Source organism: Haematobia irritans, chromosome 3 (genome assembly GCF_050003625.1).
Source record: "Haematobia irritans isolate KBUSLIRL chromosome 3, ASM5000362v1, whole genome shotgun sequence".
Classification (NCBI taxonomy): domain Eukaryota; kingdom Metazoa; phylum Arthropoda; class Insecta; order Diptera; family Muscidae; genus Haematobia; species Haematobia irritans.
This window is the reverse complement of record NC_134399.1, coordinates 47461681-47485207: the sequence shown is the minus strand read 5'-3', so window position 1 is coordinate 47485207 and position 23527 is coordinate 47461681. Positions and strand designations below refer to the sequence as shown.

The following is a 23527-nucleotide window of genomic DNA, read 5'->3' as shown; positions in this document are numbered from 1 at the left end:
ATTCCAAAGAAGAGGTGATAGTGCCTCTGTTCACATACTTTTGTATGTTTGCTTGTCCTAGTGTGGCTGAAATACGTCTCTTCATTAGCAGTTCGTCTAACAGCCTGAGTATACATGGATCAACATTCAGTGTTGTCAGTCCATTTAATATCGAGCTCGGATGGACATTATTGAACGCCCCTTCGATGTCTAGAAACGCCACGATTGTGTATTCTTTGACAGATAGTGAGCTTTCAATAAAGCTGACTAGTTCATGTAGTGCGGTCTCTGTAGACCTGCCCTTCGAGTATGCATGCTGTCGTTTCGAGAACAAACTTGAATCGATGCTAGTTCTAAGATAAATATCTATCATCCTCTCCAGAGTCTTAAGTAGGAATGAGGATAAACTGATTGGTCGGAAATCCTTCGCCCTCGAGTGAGAGGCTTTTCCCGCTTTAGGTATGAAAACGACTTTTGTTTCCCTCCACTTTCCTGGGATATATGATAAGTTGATACATCCTTTATATATCACCGACAACCAGGGGATAATTTTGTCAGTTACAGCTTGTAACTCCGCCGGAGTAATTCCATCAGGTCCAGGGGATTTGAATGGTCCAAAGCTATTTAGCGCCCATCTTATTCTAGTTTCCGATACAATGTCCTCGACAGGAAACGACCGCTGAGCAACTGTGGCACCGCCAGTACATGGTTCAACCGTCTGATTTCCAGGAAAATGTGTGTCCAATAGTACCTCCAGCGTCTCCTCACTGGACGTTGTCCAATTGCCCTCCGATGTTTTAATGAAACCTGGAGCGGAGTTGGTGGATGCTAGAACCTTCCGTAGTCTGGAAGCCTTGGACGTATTCTCAATACTGCTGCAGTAAGCATTCCAAGAGTTATGCTGAGCCTTTCTCAGTTCTCGCTTGTATCCTCTCAGATTCTTCTTGTAAGCGTCCCAGTCCTCAGGGGCTCTGGTGGACTTTGCCTTTTTTTTTTTTTTTATTTTCATCTATGGATTAAACCCTTACAGACTAACAGTAATATATTACATTATATACATATCGTTTGTTAATATATCAAGTATTTAATAATAATGTTATCTTTTTCTTTACATTGTATTTCTCTTCTGACAAATCAAGATAATAATAAAATTTATTGAATTCTTTACAAAGACGGCGAAGTGGATCGTTGTTTTCAAAGTTCGTTCGAAAGTATTCAATGTGGAGCAGTTCAAAGTTGCGGGTAGGTCTAAAGGGTACATTGAATAATATGCTGTTAATAAGGAAGTCAGATTTAAATCTTCCGTTAATTAAATCAACCATAAAACAGATATTCAGCATGGTACGTCTACTTTTCAGTGTAGGTAATTTGATGAGCGATAGTCTTTCTTTGTAAGACGGCAAGGTTTGAGGTGTCCAGTTATTCCGACGTAAACAAAAAATTAAAAATTGTTTCTGAACAGATTCAATACGATTGCAATGAATTTGGTACTGTGGGTCCCAAATTACAGATCCATATTCCAGGATAGGACGCACAAGTGAAGTATATAAGTTTCTTGTAACAAATGGGTCAGAAAATTCCTTACTCCAGCGCTTGACAAATCCAAATGATCCATAGGCCTTATTTACAGTCATAGAAATGTGAGATCTAAAATTTAGCCTACGATCCAAAAGTATTCCAAGATCTTTAAAGGATTCAACAGTTTCAAGCGTTGTGCCATTCAAGTTATAATTCGTGTCGATATAATTTAACCTATAAAAAGAGATATTCTTGCATTTCCTTATGTTCAGTTCCATCATATTTGATGAGCACCATCTGTACATGCTATTCAGATCAGATTGGAGTAAGGATTGGTCATCACTATTCCGAATAACCTTTATAATTTTAACATCGTCAGCATACATGCGAGTGTAACCATATTTAATGGCTGATGGAAGGTCATTTATAAATAAGCAGAACAATAGAGGGCCAAGATGACTGCCTTGTGGAACACCAGAAGGCACATGTATTGATTTTGAAATAATGTTATCAAATACTACAAATTGTGTACGATTCTTTAGATAACTTTCAAACCAGGATACCATTAATTCGCTGAAGCCCATGCGATGCAGTTTGTACAGTTAAAGTGAATGGTTTACTTTGTCAAACGCCTTACTAAAATCAGTATAAATGACATCAGTCTGTAAACGATCTCTAAAGCCTTCATTAACCATTGTAGTCAATTCCAAGATATTTGTTATGGTCGAACAAGATTTACGGAAGCCGTGTTGTTTAGGCGATAGAAGAGAGGAGACTTGATGATTCAAACTATCAGAAATAATTTTCTCCAACAGTTTTGGAATAGCACTTAATTTAGCAATGTCTCTATAATTCGTAATATCTGACTTGCTTCCATTTTTAAATAGCGGAATGATAAATGAATTCTTCCACAACGTAGGAAAGTGACCTGTGCGCAAAGATTCATTAAACAGAAATGAAAGAGCAAGCGAAAGAGAATGAGCACAATATTTGAGGATGTTACTGGGAATCCCATCAGGGCCCGGGCGATATGAACATTTTATCTTTTCCATATAACTCATCACAATATCAGGAGAAATAAATGGAGTAGTGAATGTCGAATATTCCTGTATCTTATATGGGTACGCATCAGATTGCTTGAAATCCTTATGGCAGTAAGTTGTTGTAAAGAACTTTGAAAACAAATTACATATAGATTCATTATCATCCCCTTCAACAGCACCATAGTGAAGGGTTCTTGGATACACATTTGATTGACGTTTAGAATTAACAAATCTGTAAAATGACTTTGGATTAAGCTTCAGTTCATTTTTAATTTTCGATAAATAATTGTTATAGGATTGTTTATTCCACAGGTTGTATTCTGAACGAGCAATTGAGTAGTTTGCGTAGTCAGTCACAGATCCAGATTTTTTATACTTTTTATAAAGTTTATTCTTTCTATTCTTCAAGTTACGTAATTTACTGTCATTCCAAGGTGAACCAGTGTGAGAAGTTATTCGAATTAATGGAACAGATTGGGCAATGAATGAATTCAAAGTTTCATAAAATGTATTTATTGATTCATCAAGATTTCTCGCTGGTAAGATTTTATTCCAATCCACATTTAATAGTAATGAGTTCAGTTTTTCGTAATCAGTTCTATTAAAAGAGAATATTTTATCAGTTTTCAATACGAGTTTTTTTCGCATAGATCTCGAAAAAGACATATTTATATTCATACAGACAGTGGGATGATGAACATCTTCAGGATTTACAACGGCATTGACGCGTGATAAAAACACATCTTTTAGTTCATTTGTAAAAAATAAATCAAGTAATTTATTTTTCGAATTTTGTATGTTGCTAATTTGAAAAAGACCATCTTTTAACAAGTTTTCAACAAATTCAGATTGATATCCATTTCTTAGCATTGGTACGGAGTAATTCATTTCCTCACAATATTTCCATGTAATAGATGGAATGTTAAAATCACCAGACAAAACAATCAAATCAGAGGATCTAGATAGGACCGATTGGATAGCAGTCAAATGAGCATTATAAACATCGTTACAAGAACCAGGATGAATATAGGAGCAAGTCACAAACAATGAATTATGGCCACACCTTATTTTCACTCCTAAATATTCAATTTGAAGTTCATTTGGAATATCAATTTTTGATGAAGCAAATTTCGAAGAAACAGCAATTAGGACGCCGCCACCAGATTTCTTCAAACCATTTGTGCGGTCACATCTATAAATTTGGTACTTGTCGCATTAGATTTCAGTATTTAAGATATTACTTTGAAGCCAGGTTTCAGTAAATATAATCAAATCATAATCAAAGCCAAAGCTATCCGTATATAGGTTGCATAATTTTGTGTTAAGTCCCCTAACATTCTGATAAACTAAAGTAAAATTTGTATCAGACAGGGTTTTATTCAGTTTTTTGATTGCTCAACGGGACGTGCAGGTAAACGGGCAACTCTATCTCTAAAAACAAATTCATGCACCACAGCTCTGTAAGGCCAAAATTCCGGATTGACCACTGTGTCAAAAATGTCCTCAGGTACGAAAATTTTAAATGACGACTTGTTCCTCCTCTCTACAAATTGCAGTTTAGATACCTTAATGTCTACATTTGCATTCAGTTTTGATTTTATGTAGAAATGAATATCATCCTCAGTTGTTTCTGGAGCAAAACGGGCAGCAAAAATGGTTTTCATTGGGGGTAAGACCCTTAAAGGTTTTGGAGCTGAACCAGCAGGCGATTGATTTGTAGGTGTATTAAAAGGAGAAAAGAATGCATTAGTATCAGTTAACACAGTAGCTGGTGCCACTACTGTTCCAGTGCCTTGTTAAAGAGCTTCCTGCAGGATTTCCTCATATTACTTAATTCCGTAGACCACCATGGTGGTCGATGTTTCCCCCTTGGCTTTCCTCTAGGGCATGCAGCTTTCAGTGAGATGTTGAAGGCCTTAGTAATCCGCTCCACTGCGTGTTCGATATCTTGCACATTTCTCATATTTGTCTCTGTTATTTCCGGTATCATCATATTGAACGATTCCCTATACCTATTCCAGTCAGCTTTCCTAACATTTGGCGAAAATATGATCTTGGTGATATGAACATCAAATTTGAAACTGATGTAGCGATGATCTGAGAAGCTGTGTTCACTTAAAACCTGCCACTCAGATATCATTTCATTCAGTTCTTGCGAGGCCAAGGTGATGTCCAAAACCTCTTGCCTGTTTTTAGTGACAAAGGTTGGGACATCTCCCTTGTTGCAAACTACCAGATTAGTACGCAAAATAAACTCTATTAGCGACTCTCCCCTTGCATTAGTATCACTACTTCCCCATATACTATGATGTGCATTCGCATCGCATCCCATAATGAGTTTCGTCTTTGTTTTCAGTGACTCCTCCACTAAGGTCTTAACGGCATATGGAGGCATCTCCCTGTCATGTCCCATGTAGACCGAAGATACCCAATATTTGCATTTGGCTATTTCTAAACTTGCAACGACAGTGTCTGTATTGCACATTGAAGGAAGCAGAAACAAATTGAGCTCGTTTTTAGCAATTATACAGGCTCGATTTACATCATTACCACACTGTTAGAAAAATATGTTTTTCATATGTTCCGATATAAACAAAATGTGTTTCGGGCACAATTTTTAAACACAATATATTTAAGTGCAAACATTTAATGTTCCTAAACTAACACTAAATGTTTGGGACACATATGTTAATATGTTAGAATATATTATGTTTGGGGCATGAATGTTTCATAAAAATAATATGTGTGAATGTAAACATATATAAATTTACAAATTTCGAGTAGACATATATATGTTGTGATATTTTATTTAGAGAGCGACAGAGAGAGAGAGAGAGTATAGAGAAAGAAATAGAGATGTAAACCGGGAGGGTTGACGAAAGATATCAACATAACACAGCGAGAGAATCAAAAGGGAGCAATTTCTGTGAAACCGCTTGTATGTTGTTTCGGAAAACTGTTTTATGATAAGGCCAAAAATTTAATATGCTTAAGTCTAAATATTATTTAATTTGAATATTAGAATGAGTATTCGGAGTAAAGAGAATAGACATTCGGAACCAAGAGAATAAACCAAGAGGAGTTGACGGACACCTTCAAGTAGAAAAGCGGACATTAAGTTCGAGTTTTACAGCTAAAACAATTGAAAAAGTTTTTTTTTCTTTAAAATGAATTATTAAAGAAAAGTAAAAGGCAAAACATTTCCATTTTAGAGTGATAATGCCAACTTAATACCGGCCTTAAAGGTAAAAATTAAGTACAAATGTGTAAATTAAAAAAAAATGGTGTTCGGTCGGAGCAGGGATTGAACCCACGACCCTTTGCATGCAAGGCAGACATGCTAACCACTGCTCCACGTGGCCAACAAATGTATGTTTCTGTTAAATAATGTTATGTTTGTATGGGGTCGTGGTCGCTGCAAACTATGCTATATTAACTTATAACGATAATTGTCTACAGGAGACCATAACAGCTACGTAGCCCAGTGAATAGTGTGTCGGCTTACAAACTGTATGGTCCTCCGTCCAGGAGAAAGGTAAAATTTAAAAAATTAAAAAAATTGAATAATTTCTTCAACATTATTTGTATTACACAAAAAGGTGCCAAGAACTAAAAAATTTCGTGGAAGTGAAAATTATATGAGGGAATGAGCACAATCTTCTTTGGGAAAATTCTTCCAAGCATATAATATTTTTGGGCTCAAAATGCTTCCAAACATATAATATGTTCACATAAAACAAACATATTAATGTTTCGGCAGTATCCAATAATATATGTGATTCCTGCAAAATATGTTTGGAACATATGTTAGAGAAGCGATTTTTTTTGAGGGTGCAGTATACTGCAATAGTTTGAACCCCGGAGTACTTAATTCACTATATCTATGTCCTATATATCTATGTCCCCTTTCATCAGGAGAACTTTTAAGGCAGCACATGCAGCCTTACAATGATGAAGATTTATCTGGAGGATCCGTACACTGTTAGAAAAATATGTTTTTCATATGTTCCGATATAAACAAAATGTGTTTCGGGCACAATTTTTAAACACAATATATTTAAGTGCAAACATGTAATGTTCCTAAACTAACACTAAATGTTTGGGACATCTATGTTAATATGTTAGAATATATTATGTTTGGGGCATGAATGTTTCATAAAAATCATATGTGTGAATGCAAACATATATAAATTTACAAATTTCGACTGAACATACATATGTTGTGATATTTTATTCAAAGCGACAGAGAGAGTGTAGAGAAAGAAATAAAGATGGAAACCGGGAGAGTTGACGAAAGATACCAACAAAACACAGCGAAAGAATCAAAAGAGAACAATTTCTGTGAAACCGCTTGTATGTTGTTTCGGAAAACTGTTTTATGATAAGGCCAAAAATTTGATATGCTTAAGTCTAAATATTATTTAATTTGAATAAAGAGAATAGACATTCGGAACCAAGAGAGTAGACATTTGAAAAACAAACAGCATATATTTTCGCCTTGAGAGCAACATATTATGTATGTGTTGACATGTGTTTTGTTTATAATTTTGGCATTATGGGCACAATTTTTTTCTTGGTTCGTTAAAAGGAATCAGGGGTCTTAATAAAAATAACGAAAGGGCACTATACTATTTTTAGAGTTGGGAGAGTAAAATGAAATAAGGAGGAAATAGTGAAAAATTACACAGTAAAATGTATAAAAACAAAGTTTAGTTCCTCTTTATTAATAAGTAGTCCACGAGGAGTTGACGGACACCTTCAAATATAAAAGTGACTATAAATTTTTAATAACCCACATTTCGAAGTTTTATTATAAAAATTTAATGTAGAATAAATATAAATGTGTAAATTAAAAAAAAAAAAAAATGTTCGGTCGGAGCAGGGATTGAACCCACGACCCTTTGCATGCAAGGCAGACATGCTAACCTCTGCTCCACGTGGCAAACAAATGTATGTTTCTGTTAAATAACGTTATGTTTGCATGGGCTCGTGGGCGCTGCAAACTATGCTATATAAATGTAACTTATAACGATATTTATCTGCTGGTGACTATAACAGCTACGTAGCCCAGTGGATAGTGTGTTGGCTTACAAACGGTATGGTCCTCGGTTCGATTCTCCGTGCAGGCGAAAGGTAAAATTTAAAAAAATTATAAAAGTGAATAATTTCTTCAACATTATTTGTATTACAGAAAAAGGTGCCAATAACTAAAATATTTCGTGGAAGTGAAAATTACGAGTATGTTAGGGAATGAGCACAATCGTCTTTGGGAAAAATTCTTCCAAGCATATAATATTTTTGGGCTCAAAATGTTTCCAAACATATAATATGTTCACATAAAACAAACATATTAATGTTTCGGCAGTATCCAATAATATATGTGCTTCCTGCAAAATATGTTTGGAACATATGTTAAAGAAGCGATTTGTTATGAGGGTGTAGGACCATCGAGATTTTCAACAACCGTCACATCAGCCGTTTCAATCGAGTCATCAAGAATGTCCTCTTCAGAGATATCGGTGACTCTCGCAATAACCATAGGTTCAACTTTGGTGAGTTCTGAGGCAGTAGAAGCCTCCTCACGCATACGGTATCTATCCATGTCTTCAAATGTCTTGGTATCCCCCTCGACTTCGCAAGAGGATCCGCTTACTTCTGATTGAGACAGAGGTTTGTCGATTTCTGAATCCTTTAGCTGATCGTTCTTATACACCTTCATTTGGATATAATGAAAGCCATAACATACACGGCCCTGGGACTTTGCTAGATGTGGCAAAGACTGAGTGTTCAATATAAACACTGCATGCCGTCTTGGCCCATCCACTTCATCCAAACGGCCAACCTTCCAATCAGCTGTTGGAAGATCTGGATTGCATTGTTTCAGTCTATTTAAAATAGATTCAGGGTCAGGAGGGTTTGCAGGTATCCACGCATGTGCTCTTGGTCTAGCCGGTATGTCTTTCTTCTCGACTAACTCTAGAGCAGCTCCTTCCCAAACTTCACCAATTAGTATCAGAGCAGCTTTAAAACATTCTATAGACCTCTGGTCCTCAAATGCGACTAGCTTAAATCGTCCTTGATACCAACCAGCCTCTTGGTGTCGAGGATCTGGGCCGGGAAACTTTTCCAGCACCTGTGAGTAGACGCCAGACAAAGCATTCTCAATTTCCCCCCATTTTTGCTTTGGAACCATACCGTCCAATGCTCCTTTATTTATGATAGCCATCACAAGGCTGTCTTTAGCAACTGAGGCAAATGATCGTTGATCCCTTTTGGAGGATGGCAGCTCATCCGGTGATCGTTCCCTTTTTCCAGCCTCAAGAATTCCTTGAGCCCATTTTAAGGAATTGCTTTGTTTAGCCGACAACGTGCTTGGGTCGACTGATCCTAATTTCTTTAGGATAAACAAAGCATTTCTGCGTTCTTTGAATCTCTTTCGTGAGGGATTACCTCCTTTTGATGCCGTTACCTTGGAAAAGGTCCGACTTGTCAAATTGTCGCCACCTGTCGACCCGTCTACAGGTCGATTAATTGGGCTTAACTCTTGGTCATTGGCCAAATTTATAACTTCAGTCGATACCCGTCCACTGGGCCCTGAAGTTAGCAACCCAGTGGATGTCTTTGAATTTCTCTGCATGGTGGCCTAATATCCCACCACACTTGAAATTCGTAGTAGGTACTTATTACGATGATTTTATCCGCTATTAAAAAACACGTCCGTTCCGTTCGACGGTTGGTTAGGAATGGCATTAACACAATAAATACAAAAAATATATCTTAACCAGTACTCTAACATAAACATAAACAAAAAAATATAATAAAATTAAAAATACCTGTACAATATAACTGGTTGCGAATTTTGAATGGACCGTTACGTATACGCTATGACAACTGGCATATTTCAATTATCCCATTATCAACATAAAAAAGTTAAAAGTAAAATTTTTACAAAGAAGTCGTTCCGAAGGAATCTGTGTGGGCGATACGAAGTTTAATGAACCTCAGTGACCAAGGATTTCCCAAATACAATTATATTGCTCAACGCATAAGAAAATTACACTATACTATTGTTTGTTAAGAGTGAATAATTCCTTTTTTCTCAGCAAACAGCCAGAAACCGGAAGTGACAACAGGCCTGCGGTCATCAAGGAAAATTTTGCTGGTGACTTACAAACATGAATTTTAAGACAAATTATTCACTCATTTTCTACACAAAACAAACGCAGATTCGGAATTAATTTTATGTACCTATTTACATAATTGTTTTTTTTTTTCAATTTTGTTTTTGTTTGTATTATGTTAATCAATTTTTCTATGCACCGTTGACTTTTAAATAATTAATTTTAATTTAATTTTAAATAATTAATTTTTGTTTTTATTACAATTTTTTAAATAATTTAATATAACAATATTTCGTAATATAGTCACATACTTAATAGGCTCATTTAAATTTCTTCGCCTCGATTTACATAAATAAACTTCTTTGTATATAAGGTTAGGTTAGGTTAAAGTGGCAGCCCGATTAAGATTCAGGCTCACTTAGACTATTCAGTCCATTGTGATACCACTTTGTATATAAACAATTCAAATATGTTTAGTTTCTTTTCCACGAAGGGCTCGGAGAGCGTTTTAGCACAATCAACGAGGGTTGTTCAATAATACTTAAATGGACAATACAGGAATGGTGGGTAGAGAATGCAAGAGGTGCCTACATCTATGTCCTCTTTGTAGGCTAGTACACCTAATTTTATTTATTTATTTTATTTTTTGTTTGTTTTCTATATCGAATTTCGTGCAGGTTTAGCTACCTAATCTTTAGTTTAGTAATGTGCTTGATGTATTTTCTTCAAAGCAAGAACTCCACCCATTTCCCTGAGCACGACCGGTAGATAAAGGTAGCACTAGGTTTTGAGAAGTTACAATCATTTCGATTTTAGGATTCCAGACCGGACAATTCAGATATATTTGATTTTTTTTCTTTTGTTATATAGTGTTCGGATGTTTTGTTTGAGATTTTTGTGATTGAGCAGCATCGGTGACCTACTCACAGAATCCGAACAAGTTTTCATTTGGAAATTTCTTCTATTAAATTGTATCACTATTTCACAATGTTTTGAGATATCAAGGCTTGGTTGTCATATCGGGATTTGACTCACATTGACGAGTAGTTGATTAAGTTTCATGGTGGCAGATATATGTATTGTGATTTTTGTTCTATTGAAGTAATTCGGTATTACATACCAAGTATACGCCCGTGTGTCAATCGCTACCAGTCTAGTTGCACAATCGCCCGGCCAGATGTTGTTTTTTATTCGTGGATATTATTATGCGATAATGCGTAATGATGATAAAAATGCATTGGGAGGAACGGGAAATTCCCCAGTTCCTCCCATAAATGTAATATGCAAAACTCGTATTTCGCTTTCCAATCCACAGCAATATTAAAAAAAAAAAATTATATTTTAGCCGGTCTCAGTTTGCAACAAAAAAAAATCTAATGGCTTTTCTTTTTATTCACACAAATTGAAAATTTTCTTAGAATGACAAATAAATTTTTCTGTACATTCAAATTATTCGACGAATAAAATTAAAACAATTGCAAACTAACTAACAGGTTGGCTGATAAGTCCCCGGTCTGACACATAGATGGCGTCGCTAGTATTAAATGCATATTACTTTTATATAGTACCAACCTTCAAATGATTCGTGTCAAAATTTGACGTCTGTAAGTCAATTAGTTTGTGAGATAGAGCGTCTTTTGTGAAGCAACTTTTGTTATTGTGAAAAAAAATGGAAAAAAAGGAATTTCGTGTTTTGATAAAATACTGTTTTCTGAAGGGAAAAAATACGGTGGAAGCAAAAACTTGGCTTGATAATGAGTTTCCGGACTCTGCCCCAGGGAAATCAACAATAATTGATTGGTATGCAAAATTCAAGCGCGGTGAAATGAGCACGCAGGACGGTGAACGCGGTGGATGCCCGCACCGAAAAAAAGTTAACTGTTTTATAGGAAGAATGAACTACCTCGCACGAAAGTTGAACTAAATTTTACTCCACATTTTGAGATTTCCACAAAGCGTTGTTAAAACCAGGAAATTTTAATGCCCTGTTGTACTTTTTAACTGCAGTTCACGAAATTACATCATCTCATAGAAGAAAAAATTAACTAAAAGTAAAGAAGAAAATCATTGGCGCCAAATCATGACCATATTAACCATACAGTAGCTCATCCTTACTATTTTTGGGAATCGTACGAAAATCTTCTTTTGCTTTAGTTCATATTGAACTTATGTGTACGGTCATTGAACTTTTTACTCACGTTTAGTTCATAAAATTTTTGAGACATACTTAAAAAAAGTAAGATTTCATTAAGCTGTGGAAAATTTCGATAAAAATAATAAAATTTAACTATAAGCAAATAAATTTTTTCCAATAAAAATAAGTTAAATTTAGTGTTAGTTTAACTACGGAAATTTTTTTCTGTGCGAAAGAGGTGGTTAACGACGAAAACATCAAAAAAATCCACAAAATGATTTTGAATGACCGTAAAATGAAGTTGATCGAGATAGCAGAGGCCTTAAAGATATCAAAGGAACGTGTTGGTCATATTATTCATCAATATTTGGATATGCGGAAGCTCTGTGCAAAATGGGTGCCGCGCGAGCTCACATTTGACCAAAAACAACAACGTGTTGTTGATTCTGAGCGGTGTTTGCAGCTGTTAACTCGTAATACACCCGAGTTTTTCCATCGATATGTGACGATGGATGAAACATGGCTCCATCACTACACTCCTGAGTCCAATCGACAGTCGGCTGAGTGGACAGCGACCGGTGAACCGTCTCCGAAGCATGGAAAGACTCAAAAGTCCGCTGGCAAAGTAATGGCCTCTGTTTTTTGGGATGCGCATGCAATAATTTTTATCGATTATCTTGAGAAGGGAAAAACCATCAACAGTGGCGTTATTGGAGCGTTTGAAGGTCGAAATCGCGGCAAAACGGCCCCATTTGAAGAAGAAAAAAGTGTTGTTCCACCAAGACAACGCACCGTGCCACAAGTCATTGAGAACGATGGCAAAAATTCATGAATTGGGCTTCGAATTGCTTCCCCAAAAGTTGCACTAAGATGGAATACCATTTAATGTTTAGACTCTCCAAATATGAAAAATATTTTGGATCCTATATGTGAAGATCTCGGAAATGTCGATAACATATGCACTAACTTATAATAAGTTCACCACTGTGGTATCGCAATGGACTGAATAGTCTAAGTGAGCCTGATACATCGGGCTGCCACTTAACCTAACTTATAATACCCTGTTCCATAGTGTGGCGCAAGGTATAATGAAATTAGAACTGCCAACGTGTTTGCCCGTCTCCATTCATTTCATTTGTATTCTAACTTAAAAAAAAAATACACATATGACATCACCAATTTTAATTTGTGTCACACATACTACTACCTATTTTTTCTATCCCATATGAAAGAGCTGGGTGAGTTTTTCGTTTAAATTAACATAGCTCAAAAAGCGCCTATTTTTCAGTGCCGCTCATTCGTTTTGACACTTTATTCATAGGGCTCCGACAGCAAGAGCTAAAAAACGTCCCAACATCTGAACAAAAAGTGCTGAGGCGGAGCTTCGGAGCCATTTCGAACACTGCATAAAACACAATCAATGAATAAAATATAAACTTACCTGAAGTCGTTGCTTCAATACTCTCTGCCTCATATCAAAAATACAAATGTCCCCCTTTTTTCCGCAGGAAATAAGCAACTGATGTTGAGGTGCGAATACAAAACAAGAAGCTCCTTGATCATGACATGTGAAAGCTGCAACGAAATGTGGATATAGATATGTGAATACGTATTAGTGATTAGCGTAGAAAGGCTTCTGGGGGAAGGCTTAGCCTCCCCCACTACATACTTTTACTCTATTTTAGATAGTTAACAAGTATATACGGCCGTAAGTTCGGCCAGGCCGAATCTTATGTACCCTCCACCATGGATTGCGTAGGAACTTCTACTAAAGGCTGTCATCCACAATCGAATTACTTGGGTTGCGATAACACTTGCCGATGGTAAGGTATCGTAAAACTTTTTAACACTGTCTTCTAAATTGTAAGTTAGCCCATACGGGGTATATATTAAACAAAAAAGGCCGATTTAATACGTATATAATATAGTTTGACAAAATTTTCTATAGAAATGAAAACTTGACAAAATTTTCTATAGAAATAAAATTTTGACAAAATTTTCTATAGAAATAAAAACTTGACAAAATTTTCTATAGAAATAAAATGTTGACAAAATTTTCTATGGAAGTAAAATGTTGACAAAATTTTGTATAGAAATAAAATGTTGACAAAATTTTCTACAGAAATAAATTTTTTACAAAATTTTCTATAAAAATAAAATTTTGACAAAACTTTCTATGGAAATAAAATTTTGACAAACATTTCTATAGAAATAAACGTTTGACAAAACTTTCTATAGAAATGAAATTTTGACACAATTTTCTATAGTAATAAAATTTGACAAAATTTTCTATGGAAATAAAGTTTTGGTAGATTATTTTTGGCGATATGGACCAATTTTTGTGTAATAAGTCATCGGCTATATATAACTAAAGACCGATATTGACCAATTTTTACATGGCTGTTAGAGGCCATATATTGACAAAATGTACCAAATTTCAACCGCATCGGATGACTTTTGCTATATATAATTATGGACCGATATGGACCAATTTTTGCATGGTTGTTAGATACCATATACTAACACCATGTACCAAATTTGAACTGGATCGGATGAATTTCGCTCCTCCAAGAGGCTCCTGAGGTCAAATCTGGGGATCGGTTTATATGGGAGCTATATATAATTATGAACCGATATGGACCAATTTTTGCATGGTTGTTAGAGACTATATACTAACACCACGTACTAAATTTCAATTGGATCGGATGAATTTTGCTCCTCCAAGAGGCTCCGGAGTTCAAATCTGGGGATCGGTTTATATGGGAGCTATATATAATTATGAACCGATATGGACCAATTTTTGCATGGTTGTTAGAGGCCGTATACTAACATCAGGTACCAAATTTCAACAGGATAGGATGAATTTTGCCCCTCCAAGAGGCTCCGGAGGTCAAATCTGGGGATCGGTTTATATGGGGGCTATATATAATTATGGACCGATATGGACCAATTTTTGCATGGTTGTTAGAGACCGTATAATAACATCAGGTACCACATTTCAACCGGATCGGATGAATTTTTCCCCTCCAAGAGGCTCCGGAGGTCAAATCTGGGGATCGGTTTATATGGAGGCTATATATAATTATGGACCGACATGGACCAATTTTTGCATGGGTGTTAGAGACCGTATACTAAGACCACGTACTAAATTTCAACCGGATCGGATGAATTTTGCTCCTCCAAGAGGCTCCGGAGGTCAAATCTGGGGATCGGTTTATATGGGAGCTATATATAATTATGGACCGCTATGGACCAATTTTTGCATGGTTGTTAGAGGCCGTATACTAACATCAGGTACCAAATTTCAACCGGATCGGATGAATTTTGCTGCTCCGGGAGGCTCCCCAAGCCAAATTTGGGGATCGGTTTATATGGGAGCTATACGTAAACGTGGTCCGATATGGCCGATTTTCAATACCATCCGACCTACATCAATAACAACTACTTGTGCCAAGTTTCAAGTCGATAGCTTGTTTTGTTCGGAAGTTAGCGTGATTTCCACAGACGGACGGACAGCCGGACAGACGGACGGACGGACGGACATGCTTAGATCGACTCAGAATTTCACCACGACCCAGAATATATATACTTTATGGGGTCTTAGAGCAATATTTCGATGTGTTACAAACGGAATGACAAAGTTAATATACCCCCATCCTATGGTGGAGGGTATAAAAATTGTGTAGATATCAGAAAACGCAAACCGGTATGCATTTTTACCTACCCAAAATACCTATATAGAATGGAGTATGATAACAATGCATATTGACACTCATCCTACTCATATAAATCTATACTCAACTCTTCTCAAATTATATAACACGCACACCAGGATGGAATAATGCGAACCATTACAATTAAAATAATGCGAACCATTACAGTCTAAAGAAGTTCTTGATAATAATCTTTCAATGAAATTTTGGTTGGGTTACTGAACTATTTTTGAAATAAGAAAGTATGGACAAATCCTTGAAACCAAAAATTCAAATAAAATGATTTTTCGCTAAAAATATAATATCAGGAAAGTTAAACAACGTAATTTCTAGGGTAACTAAATTATTTCCCAGGGAGAGCAAAAATGGAAATATATTTGAACAGACCAAATATTCTGGTTCATATATCAATGCAAATTGAGTGATTTCTTATTCCCTTTTGTTTTGTTTTTTTGTCTCTGTGTCTCCAAAACTCTCCAAAACACAAACGAGGACTATGCATAAAATAGAAAGAAATCGCATTGATCATTCTGTGAGAAGCACTCGGAGAGGTAAATACAGGTCGTCTCCCCCATTTTGTTATACCTGTAGCATTTTGAATAAACTCTAATTGGAAATCGACTTTTATTTCATCACTACTTTTGAGGAACTCTTTCGTGATTTTGAATCCAGCTAATTACAACCCAACATTCTTGGTCCTTCGAACCGGATATTTTAGTATTTGGAAGACCGACGTGTGTGAAATCATCATTATTTGGAGTATTAGCCCATTAACCTATGTTAACCTATGTTTTTAAGAATATTTAATAAAATTTCACTATTAAAAGGTATTTTTTATTGTCATTTGGATATATGAGAAGTGTGAAGAATACAACAAAAAAAGTGTGACCGATTAACGTTGAGATCATTGATAGTCCCGTTGTCTTTTGCAATACCAGGCAGTGGTACAATATATGCGTACACACAAAAAATTATCACCAAAATTTTTTCAATTAAACACTTAATTGAATTTGGAAACGGATTCAATTAATATGTTAATTGATTCAATTAATTATTTAATCAAATGCGAATAAAAACCAATTAAAAAAATGATTGATATTTGTTAGGTTTCCAATTAAAATATTAATTGATTCAATCAATTTGTTAATCAATTCGGAAATAATTTTCAATTACAAACGTGATTGAAATTTTTTCCGTTTCCAATTACACATGTGATTGATCCAATCACCTTTGTGGTTGAAATTGAATAATTTTGAACAATGGAAAGAGCGAAAAGAGAACAAGAGAATGGGTATTTATTCAACAATGTATGATGGAGAGATCAGTCTGTGGAAGTAACTCTTAACGAACGGTTGGTTTTTTGTTTTTCGCGTAAATTGAAAAACATGATTGGCGACATTCTGTCTGCTGCATTCAAAATGTGTGCATAAATATTTTTAACGCAACAACAAATCATAGCAAAGGGTTGAAATAAATAAAGTGTGCAACAACAAACGACCACGTGGTAAAGGTGTGAAAAAAATATATGAGAGAACGCATTTGAAATTACCTGTGTTTGTGTTTTGTGGTATTGTAAGAATGGAAAACAATCTACGTTTATTGAAGGTAAGAAATTGTGAAATGTGAATACGGGTTTCCATTGAAGCCTGTTTACATTAAACGGACTAAAATAATATATTTTTTCATTCATTTCTTTTAGTGACCAATTTTATTTTGTGAAATTTACCAATCAATCCCATCAACTCCATCATTTTATCAAATATATAAGAATATGTTTGCAACAAAAAAGTGGGTACCGTCTTGATCTTTTAAAATTATAAATTTTTTTCACTCCTAGTTTTCTTAAAACCAAGAGCGGTATGGGTTTGTTGGGAGATTCACCTTGAAGTTGAGAAGTGGCGTTGGCATTAAATTGCATTTTTGTTTTACCTGCCTTTTTCAGTTTGAACCCAAGTAGAGAGCAGTATATCTGATATATAAACTAATGAGCTGAATTATGTAATGGTAAAAAAGTTCTTTCTTTTGGATTTAAAAATATGAAAAATATCCGAAAATAATAAAAATATGTATTTTCCATTTATATTTTTTTCTATTTCCAGAATTTACAAAGTATCATCAATATAATACCAAATACTACATTGTTTTCCCATTATTTTTGTCTTTCATTGGTTCAAATTTTAATAGACGATTTCAATGTGTGGAAATTTTTGAAAGGAATTGTAACTAAAATTTAATTACCGAGCTCCTTAATACACCTTTTTATGCTAAAAGACTATAACTGCAAAAGAAGATTATAAATCTGTAACCTGGAACTAAGAATTGAACTTGATATTCTAAAATTAAATTCAAATTATTCTAATTTAGCTTACAGACTGCTGAATTATTGGAAATCTAGGCGCATCTACATATTATAAGGAACATGCTAACATGGTTATTATTATAAGGAAGATAATGATTTATATAATTTATTTTTTCACCCTATAGTTGTTATTGATAGTAATTGTATTTGTAAGTTATGTTAGAACAAAACATAAATGACAAGAACCTGATTTATTTGTCTATTGCATAATTCAAAAAATAATAAAATATTGAATATGTTTTATAAGAAACACATATTTTCTTTTATTTCAAATAAAACTAAATACGATTTTGGGGTCGAAATATATAAATTTTTTGATCGAAATTTATAGCCAATTTCAATTAATTATTTAATTGAATGAATCAAATAGTTGATTGATTTTTGTCGCGAAATTAATTAAAGTTTTAATTGATTCAATTAAAACTGTGATTGAATTTTATGTTAAAAATCAATCACGTTTTTAATTGATTCAATCACACAATTAATTGATTCCGTGACAAAAGTCAGTTAAATTTTTAATTGAAAATCGTGTTGGTTTTCAATCAAAATGGGTGATTGATACTATCATTTTCGTGATTGAAGACATTTCAATTAAAAAAATGATTGAATCCGCGATTTTCGTGATTGAAATCAAAAAATTTTTTTTTGTGTGTAGTTAAATCTCGACATACATGTATCAGCGACTGACATATTTACGCATATTTGACATATTACTCACTTGTCAGAGACTTGGATTTTTGTTTGTGCTAATAGCGGCAAGCATACAATTATATATGTACATATATGTCACAAGCAAGTTTTGAGAATTTCATAACACTCTCCTATAGTTTTCTATAATAAACATACATTGTTTTTTTTTGTTTTTTTTTTTAATAATTTCGAGATCTTGCATTTGTATATAAACAAATATAAACAAAATGTGTTTCGGGCACAATATAATATAAACAAAATGTGTTTCAGGCACAATTATTTTAAGACAATATATTTAAGTGCAAAAATGTACTTTTCCTAAACTAGCATTGTTCAAAATAAATGTCTTTTGTTTGGGAAACATATGTTAATATGTTAGAATATATTATGTTTGGGACAAGAATGTTTCAAAAAAATAAAATGTGTGAATGTAAACATATATAAATTTACAAATTTAGAGTAAACATATATATGTTGTGATATTTTATTCAGGGAGCGACACAGAGAGAGTATAAAGAAAGAAATAGAGATGGGAACCGGGAGGGTTGACGAAAGATATCAACAGCATGTGTTTTTGCCTTTAGAGCAGCAATTTAAGTATGTGTGGACATGTGTTTTGGCATTATGGGCACAATTTTTTTGTTTCGTCAAAAGAAATCGGAACGTACGACGAGTAAGTCAAAATATTTAGAAAGAAAGGAAATTTAAAAAAAAATATATATAAAAATTACAAAGGGTTTTCAGCTAGTTCGAGTTTTGCAGCTAAACTTATTTTTCATTTTAGCGGCAAATCTCTAAAAGCAGAACAACATAATTTTTTGACAAATTGTATTGTAACTTGCTGGGGAATGACCCAAAACAACAATTGGAAAATTTTATTTTCTTTAAAATGAATTACTAAAGAAAACAAAACGTGAAAATATGGCCATTTTAGAGCGATAATGCCAACTTTTTACCTAAAGGTAAAATGAAATTAAGTACAAAATTATTCGTTAATAAATATTAATATTTATTTGTATTTATAAATACGATAAATTTAAATGCATTTAATGGTGTTAAATGGTGTTAAATGCTAGTAAAAACTAGTTCATGTCTAAATAAATTTATGTTTATATTGTAAAATTTGTATGTTTATACTAGAGGTCTGCACAATTCCATTTGTAAATGCAGAGTACACGTGTACTTGCTAAATGAGTACATCTATTTGAGAGAGTCGCAAAACAATTGGTACTCATTTTAATGAACACCAAAAGCCACGAGTAACTTCTTGTTGCTATTCTGATGTCTTCACTACACACAAAAAAAAATTTTTTGATTTCAATCACGAAAATCGCGGATTCAATCATTTTTTTAATTGAAATGTCTTCAATCACGAAAATGATAGTATCAATCACCCATTTTGATTGAAAACCAACACGATTTTCAATTAAAAATTTAACTGACTTTTGTCACGGAATCAATTAATTGTGTGATTGAATCAATTAAAAACGTGATTGATTTTTAACATAAAATTCAATCACAGTTTTAATTGAATCAATTAAAACTTTAATTAATTTCGCGACAAAAATCAATCAACTATTTGATTCATTCAATTAAATAATTAATTGAAATTGGCTATAAATTTCGATCAAAAAATTTATATATTTCGACCCCAAAATCGTATTTAGTTTTATTTGAAATAAAAGAAAATATGTGTTTCTTATAAAACATATTCAATATTTTATTATTTTTTGAATTATGCAATAGACAAATAAATCAGGTTCTTGTCATTTATGTTTTGTTCTAACATAACTTACAAATACAATTACTATCAATAACAACTATAGGGTGAAAAAATAAATTATATAAATCATTATCTTCCTTATAATAATAACCATGTTAGCATGTTCCTTATAATATGTAGATGCGCCTAGATTTCCAATAATTCAGCAGTCTGTAAGCTAAATTAGAATAATTTGAATTTAATTTTAGAATATCAAGTTCAATTCTTAGTTCCAGGTTACAGATTTATAATCTTCTTTTGCAGTTATAGTCTTTTAGCATAAAAAGGTGTATTAAGGAGCTCGGTAATTTAATTTTAGTAACAATTCCTTTCAAAAATTTCCACACATTGAAATCGTCTATTAAAATTTGAACCAATGAAAGACAAAAATAATGGGAAAACAATGTAGTATTTGGTATTATATTGATGATACTTTGTAAATTCTGGAAATAGAAAAAAATATAAATGGAAAATACATATTTTTATTATTTTCGGATATTTTTCATATTTTTAAATCCAAAAGAAAGAACTTTTTTACCATTACATAATTCAGCTCATTAGTTTATATATCAGATATACTGCTCTCTACTTGGGTTCAAACTGAAAAAGGCAGGTAAAACAAAAATGCAATTTAATGCCAACGCCACTTCTCAACTTCAAGGTGAATCTCCCAACAAACCCATACCGCTCTTGGTTTTAAGAAAACTAGGAGTGAAAAAAATTTATAATTTTAAAAGATCAAGACGGTACCCACTTTTTTGTTGCAAACATATTCTTATATATTTGATAAAATGATGGAGTTGATGGGATTGATTGGTAAATTTCACAAAATAAAATTGGTCACTAAAAGAAATGAATAAAAAAATATATTATTTTAGTCCGTTTAATGTAAACAGGCTTCAATGGAAACCCGTATTCACATTTCACAATTTCTTACCTTCAATAAACGTAGATTGTTTTCCATTCTTACAATACCACAAAACACAAACACAGGTAATTTCAAATGCGTTCTCTCATATATTTTTTTCACACCTTTACCACGTGGTCGTTTGTTGTTGCACACTTTATTTATTTCAACCCTTTGCTATGATTTGTTGTTGCGTTAAAAATATTTATGCACACATTTTGAATGCAGCAGACAGAATGTCGCCAATCATGTTTTTCAATTTACGCGAAAAACAAAAAACCAACCGTTCGTTAAGAGTTACTTCCACAGACTGATCTCTCCATCATACATTGTTGAATAAATACCCATTCTCTTGTTCTCTTTTCGCTCTTTCCATTGTTCAAAATTATTCAATTTCAACCACAAAGGTGATTGGATCAATCACATGTGTAATTGGAAACGGAAAAAATTTCAATCACGTTTGTAATTGAAAATTATTTCCGAATTGATTAACAAATTGATTGAATCAATTAATATTTTAATTGGAAACCTAACAAATATCAATCATTTTTTTAATTGGTTTTTATTCGCATTTGATTAAATAATTAATTGAATCAATTAACATATTAATTGAATCCGTTTCCAAATTCAATTAAGTGTTTAATTGAAAAAATTTTGGTGATAATTTTTTGTGTGTACCAACAAACACATATTCCTCTTTCTCTCTTATTGAAGTGTACTCAGAGTGATCACGTTGAGTATGTTGCGAGAACAAAACTTCATAGAGTACTCCATGTACCACGTGCAGTTTCAGAATGACAAGAAAACAGTTACTCTCTATAATATATGTTTTCGGATTGACATAAAAACGGCAAACGTTAAGGTAAGTGTGTGACATACATACATATCTAAGATTAATAATAATTGAAAGTTTTGCTTCGCACATAACTGAGCAATACTTGTGGTACCATGTGAAGTGAGCCCATGTTGTACGTTTTCTCAAGTACTTACATTTTTATTGTTCCTTTTTTTCGGAACACATATTGTTTCGGATAAGTAATTGGTGGTATTTGACAAGCAAGTGTTCTCTTCACTTCACTACTTGCGCTCTGAGAGAAAGACAGTGCATGTACTATATTCGACAGCGAATTGCATACATGTAGTGAAAAGTTATTCGATGAAGACCTCTAGTTTATACTCGATTTCACGTTCTTCTTTTGTTAGAGTTTTTGAATTTCTTCGAAAATTTCAAACTTTTATACGAAAAACGTTTTTCAAAATTGTTATTTTTGCAATAAAAAAATAATATTTTATCTAAAAGCTCAGTCCATTTCGTTTATATCAAGCACTGTTCTTTTCTGATTGTAAATCTTTAATAACACACATTTCGAAGTTTCATTGCAAAATTTTAATATAGTAATATATAAATATAAATATATAAATTAAAAAAAAAAACTGGTGTTCGGTCGGAGCAGGGATTGAACCCAGGACCCTTTGCATGCAAGGTAGACATGCTACCCATTGCCCCACGTGGCCAACAAATGTACTTTTCTGTTGAATAATGTTTTGCTATATAAATGTAAATTATAACGAAAATTGTCTATCGGCGACTATAACAGCTACGTAGCCCAGTATAGTGTGTTGGCTTATGGTCCTCGGTTCGATTCTCAGTACAGGCGAAAGGTAAAATTTATAAAATTGCATAATTGCATTGTTTGTATTACAGAAAAAAGTGCTAAGAACTAAAAAATATCGTGGATGTTAGAAAGATGTGAGGGATTATGCAAATAGGGAGAAATAATTTTTTTTGAGCACAATCTTCTTTGGGAGAAAATTGCATTTTTGAGGAATAATTAGAGAACTTTTAACATTTCTCTGCTAAACATATTACCAACTACACACAAAAAATTATCACCGAATTTTTTTCAATTAAACACTTAATTGAATTTGGAAATGGATTCAATTATTATGTTAATTGATTCAATTAATTATTTAATCAAATCCGATTAAAATATTTTGAACGCAACAACAAATCATAGCAAAGTGTGTAAATAACAAAGTAAATAAATAAATAAATAAAGTGTATAAATAACAAATGGTCATGTGGTAAAGGTTTGAAAAATATATGGCAAAACGCATTTGAAATTACCTGTGATTGTGTTTTGTGGTATTGTAAAAATGGAAAACAATCTACGTTTATTGAAGGTAAGCAATTGTGAAATGTGAATACCGTTTTCCATTGGAGCCTGTTTACATTCAACGGACTAAAAAAATATATTTTTATTCATTTCTTTTAGTGAGCAATTTTATTTCGTGAAATTG

The 23527-nt window shown here is 33.5% G+C and overlaps 1 protein-coding gene across 1 annotated transcript in view; it reads right to left on the bottom strand.

Annotated features, from left to right (window-relative positions):
- Positions 1–23527, bottom strand: part of Rbcn-3A (rabconnectin-3 alpha) — a 668488-nt gene that overhangs the window by 65947 nt on the left and 579014 nt on the right. The window contains exon 19 of the mRNA XM_075299033.1: positions 13237–13370. Within this exon, the coding sequence (XP_075155148.1) occupies positions 13237–13370 (134 nt within the window). The remainder of the gene's footprint in view (positions 1–13236; positions 13371–23527) is intronic.